Source organism: Cordyceps fumosorosea (assembly GCF_001636725.1).
Source record: "Cordyceps fumosorosea ARSEF 2679 chromosome Unknown scaffold_5, whole genome shotgun sequence".
Taxonomy (NCBI): domain Eukaryota; kingdom Fungi; phylum Ascomycota; class Sordariomycetes; order Hypocreales; family Cordycipitaceae; genus Cordyceps; species Cordyceps fumosorosea.
In genome coordinates this window covers 1,083,848-1,096,720 of record NW_017387305.1, presented here as the reverse complement: position 1 = coordinate 1,096,720, position 12,873 = coordinate 1,083,848, and the positions used below count along the sequence as shown (strand labels likewise).

At 53.1% G+C, this 12,873-nt stretch overlaps 1 protein-coding gene across 1 annotated transcript; it reads left to right on the top strand.

Moving 5' to 3' along the window:
- Positions 1 to 10,905: 10,905 nt before the first annotated feature.
- On the top strand, positions 10,906 to 12,535 carry ISF_03046 (hypothetical protein; the record flags this gene model as incomplete). The annotated part of the gene is made up of 4 exons (XM_018846652.1): positions 10,906 to 11,122; positions 11,181 to 11,708; positions 11,766 to 12,313; positions 12,386 to 12,535. The coding sequence occupies 4 exons, from the start codon at positions 10,906 to 10,908 to the stop codon at positions 12,533 to 12,535; spliced, it is 1,443 nt and encodes a 480-aa protein (XP_018706380.1).
- Positions 12,536 to 12,873: the final 338 nt, after the last annotated feature.

The window sequence follows — 12,873 nt, the reverse complement described above, 5'->3', positions numbered from 1 at the left end:
CAGACCCCATCCCACTATCGCCATGTGACTGATGCCGTGTCCATTTCGGCTACATTCTGCAGATTAGACGTACAGCGCAAGACTTATACTGCTTTCGAGACAATGTCGGTGGCCGCTCGGCCCTCGTTCACGACCCCAAGCCCGCTGAACTGCAAGTCGATGATGTGCATAGCACGACCCAGCCGCCTGTCCACCCTAACGAAGGCGTGAGAACTTCTTCAGGCTCTATCGAAGGGCCTCACGTCGAAATTCACCAAAGAAGACTCTCTAGAGTCTCCGCTGACGGCGCAAGTTCGCCCAGCCCGCAGCGCCAGTTTCGCGTGAGTTTGCTAGAGCAAGTTGACCATGTTGTGACAACAAAATATTAACACTGACGTGATAAGCATCTGAGCACCGATATTTCCTGTCACCAGTGTGGTGAAATTAGCAGCCCGGAGTGGCGCTCGGGACCCAAGGGTCCCGGCACGCTTTGCAATGTCTGCGGTCTAATATACGCAAAGCAGGAAAGCCACCGGCGTCGCGATCAGGCAAAATCAGAAAATACGAGGAAGCGTCGCGTGAAGTAAGGCGCCCTACTTGTTGCAATTGCCATAGCACGCTCTCGATTTGTCACCTGACCATGGCTGATGGCTCAATGATTGATTACGAGAAATGTTATTGCTTTGTGATTGTGTAGCGTTTGTGCAGATTAAATAGCCATAGCATTCTTAAATGAGTCTTATTTCTAAAACTACTAAATAAGAACCAGAAAGGAAGAAACTCAGAGAGAATCTTTCCCGCCACGTAACATACAAGCAACTTCCTAGCATGTTGGTCATCAAGTGTTGCATCGGTGGCCGCGGACATGAACCACGTCCCCCACGTTGTAATAGACAATCGAGGCGGCTTGGGTTCGATATGCTGGATTTGTCTTGTGTTCATACCAGTAACTCAACGGCTATCAAGTCAAAGAATGGTGTACGTGCCATCATTTCCTAGCGGGTTAAACTCTTGGCAGATCCGCGCCGAAGGAATCGCACGGAAGTTAGGGAGACAATTTGCAGGAGTCCCTATTTGTCAGAGTTGACAGCTAGGTCATTTTCCTATAGTATGGAGTTATTTCCCTGGGTGGCTATTCTCCTCGTTCAACCATGGCAGCAAATGGATTCCATTTCGCCGAGGTAAACTTCACCATACCTCACTCAGAAGAGCTTGGGTCCTTGCCCTTTTCCCGCTGCGTACTTCCGATGACTCGGTTACCAATGCCTCTTATAGAAATACGCTTTGAGTTTGCAAGGAATTTGGCTCCATGGTGCGCGGCATCCGCCAGGTTGTCCATCAAGCCGTTGGTTCCGTCACTGGAAGCCTGTAACGGCCGCATCAAGCATCACAATCTCGGTTCCCGTATCCAAAACAAGCCCGGGCCCCATCAGGATACACGCAGAGTTGGAACACGGATAATTCCGCCACTTTACCAGTTGAACCTCCAGTAATTTGACAGAAACTAGGTGCACGCCCAGCCCGCCCGCCACAACTGCAGGCTTCTCAACACACTCGCGCCGCCGACAATATCGCCAGAGAGGACTTCAACGGAGTCAAGTACCCTTTTTTTTCTCTCCTCCCGCACCACGTGTTCCCACTCTCCGACAGCGACGATCATGGGGGTGTAGCCAAGACACGGATGGCTGTCGGCAAATCCCCCAGGGGTATCTGACCTTCGGTTCTAGCATGACACAGCCCATATGCACAATTCCCTCACCAAGAAAGCTTGACATGCCGTTTTGCCTATCATCACGGCCGCTTACTTTACCAACGAAAGGAGGTGGTTCACCGAGTTACGAAATAACGACCGACCCTACCCCGGACACGCTCGCCCCCCCCCTCCCCGGGAAGCTTGGCACAACTGCCAAGACAACTAATTGCTTGCTGATGCTCATCTCAGCCAGATGTGATGACAAAATTGTGACCGAGAATTTCGAACCGTTATCGGTCATCGGGAGACAGGTCCCCGTATTCTCTCTTCTGTGATCCGCGACTAGAGGATTCGTGACAACGAGAAGCACGAGCACGTACGTCGCGACACCTAGCCCGACAACAGAGACTCGGGCTGCGCTCTGCTCTTGGGCCCTTCGTTTTGTAGTTTTAGCAATAATGTATGCGTCGTTTCTGCGAGGTAGCAATGCGAGGAGCATGCCGGTCCTGCGACAGGCGAAGCAGCCACCACGGCAGATCGTGTTGTCGAACGAAAGGTCTAATCCGGCAACAGGATTATGTCTCTCTGCTGGCTACGCCGTGCATCGGGACTCGCGCTGCAATACACCCCCTCAATCATCCAGCTCCTTTTTCTTTTCTTATTCTCATCGGCATATTGCTCAAGAAGTTCCCATCTTTGGCTCTGCCCAGATCGGCGCGCCGGCACTTACGCCGCGAAGGAAGGTGGGATTTACCACTAGAAAGGGCAGGCCAGCCGCCGTACGAAGAGCCTATCCAACTCGAGCATAATGAACAGTTCCAAAATGTCCAGCCCGTATTTGGAAGCTGTGGCAAAACTGGGTTGGGTTGCCACCTGCCCTTGGGGGGGGGGGGGCCGTGTGGGAAATCGGTTGCGCGTCTCTGAACAGGAGAGCGCATCACAAGTGCCTCATTACCCCGTAGCGGCGAAATTAAATCCAGCAGGAAACCGACTAGTTTCTTCATCTTGAAAGCTGTCGCGGCCTCGTGCGATGCCAAGGCCAACCTGGGTCAACCCGCCAGCGAACCCTGGTGATTACATGTGTGTCGTTTCAGGCAGACCGACCGCTAAGACGCACGAGGCGGGGGGGGCTCTGTTGAGGCTCTTCTAAGATTCTTCTTTCCTCTCTCTAAATTCTAATGTTTAAGCTTTTTACGGATTGCTTGGCGTGGAAGCTTGGTACTGGCCCTTGCGCAGTCTCAATTTCTGACGGCAGCTCTCGAAATCCGTAGTTGGAAATCGCCTCGCCGGTACAGTTAGTTAGTGTTAATAAGTCGCAGCCTGTCATCTTTCATCAAAGTTGGCCGGCAAGGGTGCAGAGCTATCAATCCACCAACACGCCCCTGTTGCGTGGCATGTGGGTAACAAATAACTAAGATGCCGCTCAAACAGGATAGAGACAATACAGCGCATCACTAGTCCTACTTTTTTTGCCCTCTTTATTCTTGCACTTTATCTTATCCATCATGTACTTTGTCCAATGTAACTCGGAGTCAGGGCTAATGCTCTATATTGCATACCTGCCTTATGTAGCAGATAAGGAGTACGGCGTTTAGCGGCTTCTCCCTTTATCTTCCCTCGTGGCTTTGCATGGTATTCTCGTGTTGACCGGATGGCCTGCCCGATAAGCCTTGTCAAGCCACATCGGCCAAAGAGGACCCCGATAAAGGTTGCGCGGCGGCGAGAGCCTCATACAAATCGTCTCCCAGCCGCGGAACCTCCGCTCGTTCCGCTCCATCGTTGCCGTACGGGTTTATTCGTCCGTTGCCGGTTATGACAGCCCGGCGAACCATCATCACCGAAAGAAGGGTTCGATTGGCGGTGACAGAGTGGAATGATCTGCAGAGCTAAATCAACACGCATAGCAGCATCTTGACCTCTTTGTCCCGGTGCACGCCTGGCGGACAGGGGGCCGGGTGGTTTGGGCTTCCTCATCGGGTCAAAAGCTCATTGTGTTGGCAGAGATTTCCGCGTGCATTGGTCGCCTAGGACCAAAACGCACGTAAGCCGGTTGTCGCCCGCTAATATACGAAGGGGGAAGGCAGGTAGGGTAGCGTCAGCACCAAAGATGATACCACCGCCGGCGAAATAGCGCATCAACACTAAGACTGGAAGGAGACAAAACACGACGCCTTAATAATATATCTTGAAAACAAGAAAGCGGGAGAGCGGGAGAGAGTACCCCTTCCACTGTAGTGCATGCAACACTTGCAGGCACTGTGCGTCGTCCAGAACAAGGCTGCTAAAGCAGCTACCGCAATAAAGCCCAAGACGGAGTAGTCATGGTTTCTGGGGGTGAATTCCAAACACGGGTCAGCTATTCATCACGCAAGCAGCCGCGGCGTATTACAAAGAACTGAAAAGTCCATCAAGCCTCACCGGAAGCATAGCCGTGAAGGGTCATGTAGGCCCCCAGCAACGGTTTTTCAGCTGACTGACGGAGTGAACGATGGTGTGCGCGTATGTACTCCGTACATGCAGCTGCATCGGTCTCCTCTATCAGTTGCTTTCCTATTTAGTTCTCCGCGTAAGGTTCGAAGTGGTTGAAACGGCGATATCCTGAAGCATCAACAACTCTCCGTACGGCGGTTTCCAAGCAAAGGCATTTTTATCGAAGGCTTGCTGAGGTGCAAGTTTCGGAGGAGATCGGCAGCAACTTCACTTTGGTGTGTTTGGTGTGTGTGTCGGAGTTTCGACGCCCAATGGTGGGTGCGGAGCGTCTGTTTTGACTTTCTTTTAAACAATTGGTCGCAGTGCTTATTATGACGGTCGGTTGATTTCTTCAAGGCAGATCACATACCCAGCTCCAGGGTTTTCACTAGCATGCAAGTGCAACGGGGTAGTTGCGGCGAACAAGCAAAAAGCAGAAGGGCGACTTGTGCGCAAGGGTTCAGTTGTCTGTCGTATGACATCCGCTAATGCCAACTCGGTGACCACAGGCGGGCAAAGTGCCAGAAAACTGGTCCTCGTCCGTGTTACACTCAACGGTTGGGGGCAACGAGGTCGCCGAGCGCAAGATTATGACCGTTTCTTGCCCTTGTAGGAAGCTCGGGTTTGGTAGGGAAATAAAGGTTGGGGAGTGTGACCTGTAGCTTGGAGAGTATAAGTTACAACTCGCCCACGGCCTCAAGGCCCCCTGTCCCTCCTCTTCCGGGGCCACTGCCGGCGCCATCGACACTGAACCACGCCACAATCTCGAGCGCCATTCCGTAGCCCCGAACATCCGCCCGCACATCGGCTCCGAGACAAGTTGGTGAAGATGTGTCAATGCCAGGTGGGATACCCGTGATGATCGTGTCAAACGAACTGGACAGAGAGGGGCGCTGCCACAACATAGGGCGGGTCAACCAAGGGGGTTTGTAGATGGTAGTGTGCGGAGAGGATCCCGTTGGCGCTGGGCAAAGCAACCGATAGATTCGGGGTGGATTTCTGACAAAGTTGGGCGACGCCAAGTTGATAACTTCCGACAAGACAAAGAAACTCTCTCTTGTTCATTATCTCTTGGTCTCGCGCCGCACAATTCACTCACACCACCTCTTCGGCTCTCGTCTCGCCGAACAGGGAGGCTTCTGTAGGGCGCCGTCTCGCCGTACAGGGAGGAGGCTAGCTTCTGTAGGGCGCCGAGCAGACCTGGCTTGCTTCTATTTTTCAGCGACGGGTGTTACCCGTGGGAGCCAGAGCGCCGAAAGGAAAAAAAAAACCTTGAATCGAACCAGATTTGCAAAATGCGGCAGGCGGAGGCAGGATGATCGGGGGGTTCGGGGAACAGGGGCGTGCGAGGGAGCCAAAAAAGGCAGGTCTGTTTAGGAACCTCTGCGAAGACGAACCAGGAATGGAGACCTATCCGGCCCTCTGAGGCTGAAAAGTATCTGTCTCCAGTATATATGGAACGTGACGTAAATGAAAAGCCACAATTACAACCCTTCGCGGTGTCGCTGGAAATGGATTTGGCAGACTCGCTTCGACCTGCATCGTATCGGCGGCCTGGATCACCTCCATGTCCCCTGCTACCCGCACGGGAGACTGTGCCGGTGGAAGACAAAAGAAAATCCAGAATACTTTTTCAGAGCCAATTGGAAACATGGGTAATGCCGACGGATAGCGTCGCTCTGCATAGATGGATGTCTGCAGCCAAGACGATGCATCACATTTGCGCCTTACCCGGCAGCAGCTGCCAATGCAGGCAAGACTCGACCACCCTGCATCTTGCACACATTTATTAATGAAGGCTGAATCAAAACATCATATTAACGGGGCTTTCCATTATACTTTCCGTAAAATGAATAAGTCGGAATGCGGAATGATTGCTGGCTGAGGATCGTCAAGCGCGTACCTCCGAGCCAGTGTGGAATAAGCTCTCAAAAAGCGTCTCGCGTTGCGCCTTGCTTGGGTTAATCCGTTGCGAGATGCTGAAGCGTGACTTGTCCTGATATGAAATCGGGGACCTGACGCTAATTAAATTCAGGCCAAGTAGCCATAGTAATGGTCTCAAGCCCTCGTCTCAGCTGCTCTTGAGGCCCTTACTGGTTGTCGAGGCTCGTCATCCTTGCCATTTCCTTAGTTAGCTCGCTCATCATCTATCTTGTCAGCCACAAAACATACGCATCGCAAGCGATTGGCTCTTGCCGCGATGATGCTTACGACATTAGAGGGGGATCGGGTCCAATCATGTAGTTGCCGCGGACAGGTGGCTCAATAGGGAAGCGTTGTTTGGGTTTATTTCCGTCGTCCTTCCTGTAGGGGCACCGATCTTCTGCTTTGTAGGGTAGCTGAAACATGCAGAAACGCCATCGGCGTAATTGTGCTCGGATGAACGGCTAACTGCCTGCCGGTAAAACTCGACCTGAAAAGCTAAGTTGAAAGGAAGACCTGAAAAGTTCAAATTCATAGCATGCAAGGTAGCGAGAGACCTGCGGCAATGCCGTCAGATTTCGTCCTTGATCTGGAGAAAGCATTGTCCGGCGAGAGCTGAATACGCATGCGAGTTGATTGCTGCAATCGGCCGGCAACCCTGCCATTGACTGGGACCGCAATTCGGCTTCCTAATAATAACACAGCCCCAGTTATGGGGGAAAAGTTTTCATTTCGTCAATAAAGTACCCGTGGGGCGTGGTTAGGGAACTGCCTTTGAGCATACAGCAGAGACTGCCACATCGTAGGCGTCTCGCTTATCATGATGACACCTCATGTAGATGTAGAAGAGCAGTCCGAGATCTATGGGCAAAGAGTGGTAAAATGGATCACAATTTGGCTTACAGCCGGCTCGAAGGCCGCAAATGATTGTGCTCCTACTGTGAGCCTGTGACTTCTCGCCGCTTGGCACAAACGCCACGCCTATGAGGTATGTCTGCCAAGCTGAATTGGCCCCGGCTTCAATTTCTTTGGAGTAGCAGTGCGAACCCCGGTATCTCGGACCGCGTAAACCCTTGCTGTTTGAGAAAAAAGGTCGGCTTGCTGTGGTCCAAGTCCATGTCTGGTATATTGGATTGCATAGTTAATAATGATAGTAAATGTGGACGCAAAGCAGCCTGCATGATAATTCGTCTGTTATGACTGCGCCAACTCACCCAAAAAGGCCCGCACAGCGCAGACATGCCCCATATTCTCAAGTTCATGCGACTGTGCGAGTTGCACTTGATGGCCCTCTTCGCTGGGATCTGCGAGCTTATTTGACGCTATTCGGCTTGCTTACCGGGAAGCCAGATGCAGCTTTCCAATCATGCCGCAGACATCAGGGTAAGGCCTCGGAGGAAAAAGAGCAAGGTCGTAAAATTGGCGGAGAACAAGTACCAGAGCTAAAACACCCGGACGGGTAATGATGCTGCTCGCGGAAATCTTGACAGCCTGCTCGGTTGCCTAGAAACAAATGCGAAAGTGGACTCGGGCCTGTGATCCATCCCGGACACTAGTAATGAAGAACGCATCTGAGGTGCAAGCAATTGGGGGCGTAAAAAAGACTATAGATTCGATATTGTGAGACGGAGCCTCCGGCCGAGATGCCGGGATTCAGATGAAATTGTCGGTCGAAATATCGTAACGGCACGAATCGGCAATTGCTCAGCCATTACATTGGCATTTGACAAGTCATGGGGCGGTAGTTTGCCCCAGGTCGGACAAATGGCTCAGTCGGCATGGCATGCGTCTGCCCCGACGAACACATCGCCGAAACAATATGTAATAAGGCGTAGGCCGAGACACCCCGATTAAATACTAGAATTGGCGATACTATAGGTGGCGAAGCGGAACGAAGGAGCTAAGCATTCCCTTGGGTTTTTCTTTCCCTAGTTGTTGTAATTATTAGCAACTTGCAGTGATTGTTCGGGGATGGCGACGGAGGCCATATATATGCTTGTGGGGCGTAAAGCCGTGCTTCGGCACAAGGCTGAGTTGAACGAAACCAAGGTGTTGATTAGCCACTTCGCGTTACGTGTACGAGTTGAAACGTTAACCAAGACGGGACGACGAAAACCCACCGAACTTACGCCAAGAAACTTGACCGACAACTAGCCTCGTCACAGGACTTATACCTGCCGGGGAGGACTGGCATTGGTTTGAGGAGGAGAGTAACCCGCGCATGTAGGCACCCGTTTGAAAGAACTTGGCTGTGACTCGAGTAACCAGGACAGTGCCTGCGTCTCAATACAATCTGCATTTTTGAAACCCAGATATGGGCGCGCACAGCGCACAGCGCACATAGCACTGGCTGACGGCCATGGCGAAGTCCGCCAGCCACAAAAAGGGTCAAACGAACAAGGTGGTGGGGGTGTGCAGCTTAGCACAGTCAAGATATTGCTTGTTAAGGTCGTAGGGCCAAGATGACGGGAGAAGCGATCATAGTCGGTGAAGCTGTCGCAGAAGCAAGTCTAGCACGACGAGATGAAAAAAAGCTAGGGCTGGCATTCAACGTGGCGACGGAGCAGCCTTCGACCTTGGCGCCCGGTGCGAAGAAGTCAACGCAACGAAGGGTTGTCGGTAAAAGGGCAGATTCCGATCAGTAACAGAAGATCCCCCACGAGAATGATTTGCAGAAAGCAAGGCGGTTGGCGTTGTGCTGGCAGGCGAGCCCTCCTATTCTGGTTGCTTTTTTGTTTCCTCCTTCCTGATCAGCGCCAAGCGCGTAGGATGGCTCGGGAGATGGGCATCGGCAACCTTGGCCACTGTCCATCGGGGGGCCGTCCTGGCCAAGCCATGGCGTCGAGTAGAACCACTCATCGCGGCCCATTCGGGCGCCCGTAACCAGCCTGCTCACGGGTCATCCACGTCCCCCGGGCCAGGAACTTGACGCGTGGACGGACGGGCGAATGATGGTGGCGAGATAGTACATACATACTGGGCACTCGTACCGTAGACGGGCATGCAGGAGCGTGCAGAACAGCGGGTATCCAGCTCCAGCGACCCGTGGAACCCGTAGCTGCACGACGAGTATGCTTGACCCAGGGAAAAAAAACAAGGCGCCACCGGCGTTGCAACGAAAAGGATGCTTATGAAAGAAGCTAAACAACAAGAGTGCGCGGAGAGGGGGGCGAGCAGCCACTAGTTAGAGTAGCAGTAGCGAATGTAAGAGCGAATTTGGGAAACGAGCAAGCCGGCGGTGGCAGACAGGCAGGCAAAGACCCTAGATAGGTAGGTGATGGCGATGGCAATGGCGATGGTAGTTTTGCGCATGGATATGCGTAGTGGTAGTGCTTGGACTCGACGATGTGAGGGGTTTGAAGCGCAAAATAGGAGCAAACGGACTCAAATTTGGAAGAGTACGAAGTACTGGCATCTGGCAGCTGGCGGCCAAACGGAGACGTTAAAAACAGCGGCAGGCAGGCAGGCAAACGGAGATTTCCAAGGCTGACTCAGCTTGTTAACCTATCCCAATGTTGATCTTCTTGGCTTTGCTTGGTTCTTCTTGGAAGCTTCTTCACCTTGCCGTTGTTGTAAACAGGCGTACGGTATTGCCGAATCGCGAACTGAATCCCGCTTCACTGTCGGACGCACACCACACACACAGGTACACACATGCCATACGCCATCCGCCGCCCATCTCTGTAGCGGAGCCAACATCTCCCTCCGACGAACTAGCCCAGCTCGGCGCAGTCTACGGATACCAAAGAACAATTCGCCCAGCCGCTAATCTGGGGCCTGTTTCCCTCGCACAAGTCTTTTTCTGACTTCTTCGTGGCCGCACGGTTACCGCACCCCTCCCTGGCCAGCGAGTCCCACCACCGGCAACCCAGGGTCAGCCGGACAAACCCTGAATTCCGTACATGCCTCACCTTGGTTCTACTGGCCAGCGGCCGTCGCCTCGAATACAGGGGGAGGGGTGGTGGGTGTCCCTATTAGCCAGCAGGGGGCTTGAGGCTTGGGGCTTGGGGGCCATCATGTCATCGGCGGACAAGAACCTCGCATAGCAGTCCGCAGAGCCGCCCCGGTTCGGCACCTGGTAATATCTCTCAATGAGCAACCGCAGCCAGCTGAGACTGGCCGCAGCAGCCATCTGGAATCTAAATTGGCCCAGTATTCTAGTGGATCAGCGACCTATCCTGCTCCTCGTCCACTTCTCGACTGGTACATTTCTCCGCTGCCTGGCAGAAGTGCGTCTCTATCGGGGCGGCTGGGCTGGGATAGGCCGGACAGGGCGTGTCATCAACGGCCGCGGAGGCGTAGCAGTAGGACGAACGGGAGGGAGTGGAAGTGCAGACTTCTGACGGACACGCCCAAGGCGCTGCGGTGCACGATTATTAACCTAAAGGAGGGGCGTGCCGAATCTCACTCGCAAAGAGAGATCCAACCCGCCGGTTGGGAATAGCTCGCCCTGACTGACCGGGTGCCGCTAGCAGATTTGGTTGACCATGTCTATTCTGGTCCATGTTTCTGGCCGACTTCCTTCCACCACGTTTCACTCCCATAGTTATGCGACTCTCTCCCCCGGACCACCTTTTAAACGCTCTCTCTACCCCACTGACTCATCTCAACTCCCTCGACCTGGCCAAATACCTTATTTACTGCATGCCCCTCGCTCCCGTCCTCCCAGTTCCATCGAGTATACTTACTTATACACGTGCACCTCCCACATCCGCTCATCTGCCCGCTTGTCTTGTACACCACAGCCCATTCCACCTTTGTCAACCCTTACATCTATTCAAGGAGGAGACGAGAAACAACGCCCTACGCTATCCTCTTCAGCCACTCGTTGCTTGACCGACATGCCCTCTGCCACGGCATCAGAAGCAAGCGACAAATCCCGTCAACACAAAAAGACCATGTCCTCCATCTCTAGCACCTCCTCTGCCGGCGCCCAGCCGCGTGGCAGCCAATCACCACCTGCGGCCATGAACCGTGAAACCACCCCAGAGTCGCTTGCCGACGCTGATCAAAAGACCAAGAAGAGGATCCAGAACAGAGTTGCCCAAAGAACGTACCGTGAGTCTAACCCTAGCAGCTCGCACCACCCATTGTTCCACTGACCAGAGGACAACAGGCAACCGTATGAAGCAGCGGGTACAGGACCTCGAGCAGCAGCTTTGTGAGATGCGTGCTAGACAACAGCAGCAGCAGTACTACCCCCAGGACATGCCCGGAACTGTCACTCCTGACGGCTCAATGGGCTTTGTCCCAAATGCCGGAAACATGCCTCCCACTCTTTGGCAACAAACGATGACCCTTCCCAGAACCCCGGGCTCGATGTCCCATGACATGTGGCCTGGCATGGCTGTTGACGGCACCGCTCAAGCCATGCCCGAGACAGTATCCATGGCTGCGAACCCCTACATAGCCCGCAGCTTCCACCACCAACCTCCCTTCAACAACCCGGCTCTTTTAAATCAACTCAACCCCTCAGCCGCCACCGGCCTCGAACAGGTTCCGATGATGTCTCCCAGCCTGGAGATGCCCGGCGAGTCCTCTATGCAAAGACTGTATCGTAACGGAAGCACTGCATCGACACCCAACCAAGAGTCTCTTCAATTAGACGCTCATTTTGGATACAGAGGAACTGTCACAGGTCTCGGTATGTAGTTGCTCTCGAATTGTACATACGAGCTTCACTAATGACAGTCTCAAAAAGGCCATGCCTCTGAAATCTCCGAAGAAGATGGAAATGATACCAAACTCTTCACGAACCCTACTTCCTGGGAAAACAGCCCTGCTATGATGTCGCCAACCAGCTCAAGAACAGGAACGGTGGCTCCACAGAGCGCTATTTCCGCTTCACCATGGGGCTCTATTGCAACCGCCGCAACCGAAGTTTCAGACGCCGGATCGCCGCACCAATTTTCGAGTATCGAAGAGCGTTTCGAATACGTCCTGGAGTGTGCTCGTCGCGTTGGGTTCGATACGTTTGACTCGATGGCTGCCCAGTACTACGGAAGCTGCTTCGACCCTTGCTCCTCTCTCGCAATGGACCAGCGGCTGAGTCGCAACCGGCACCTGCCTGCCCTGTTGGCCGAGATTCGACAAAAGTCCACGCAGTGGAGTGTGTGGGAGAGGCGTGCGTACCAAGATGAGGCGCTCAAAACGGCAGAAGACATCTGCGCCATCGAGTGCCGAGAATTCCGATCCAACCAGGATCTATGCGATGGCAATGCCATGAATCTGGCCACCATCCAACAAAAAGTAAGTCTTTTTTTAGCTTAGTTCGGGCCGCAAACTTTCTGAGACTGAGACGCTAACCGAGACTTGTTCCAGCTACCCAATGTGTGGACGCTACTGTCTGGCTTAGCCTCCGCCACACCGCTGCAAAGACAGGGTGACCGCTCGAACCTGGTCTACAACAGCATCAAGCAGCTCTGTGCACTGGGCGATGCATCTAGCCATATGGCTGTGGATAGCCAGTAGAAATTGCTTCTTTCCACAAGGTATATTCATTCCTGGAGCAGGTCAATCTCTCCATTTGCTAATATGACGTAGGCTTTTCTTCCAGAAGTCTTCCTTTTTCCTTGCAGCTTTACACTCTGTTAAATGGAGTTGGTTTTTCTTTCTCGGTACATACTTCTTTCTTGTCCGGTTACAATTGGGCAAAGAGATTATGCCAAGGCATGGCGTTGCAGCGTGAGATTGATCCGCATAAAAGGCGTTTTTGGGTGAACCCTGGGTTCAAGATTTGGGCAAGGTGAAGAAGACCACGAGCACAGCTTTTGTTTTTGGTTGTACATGGAATTTAGTCTTGCGTGCCA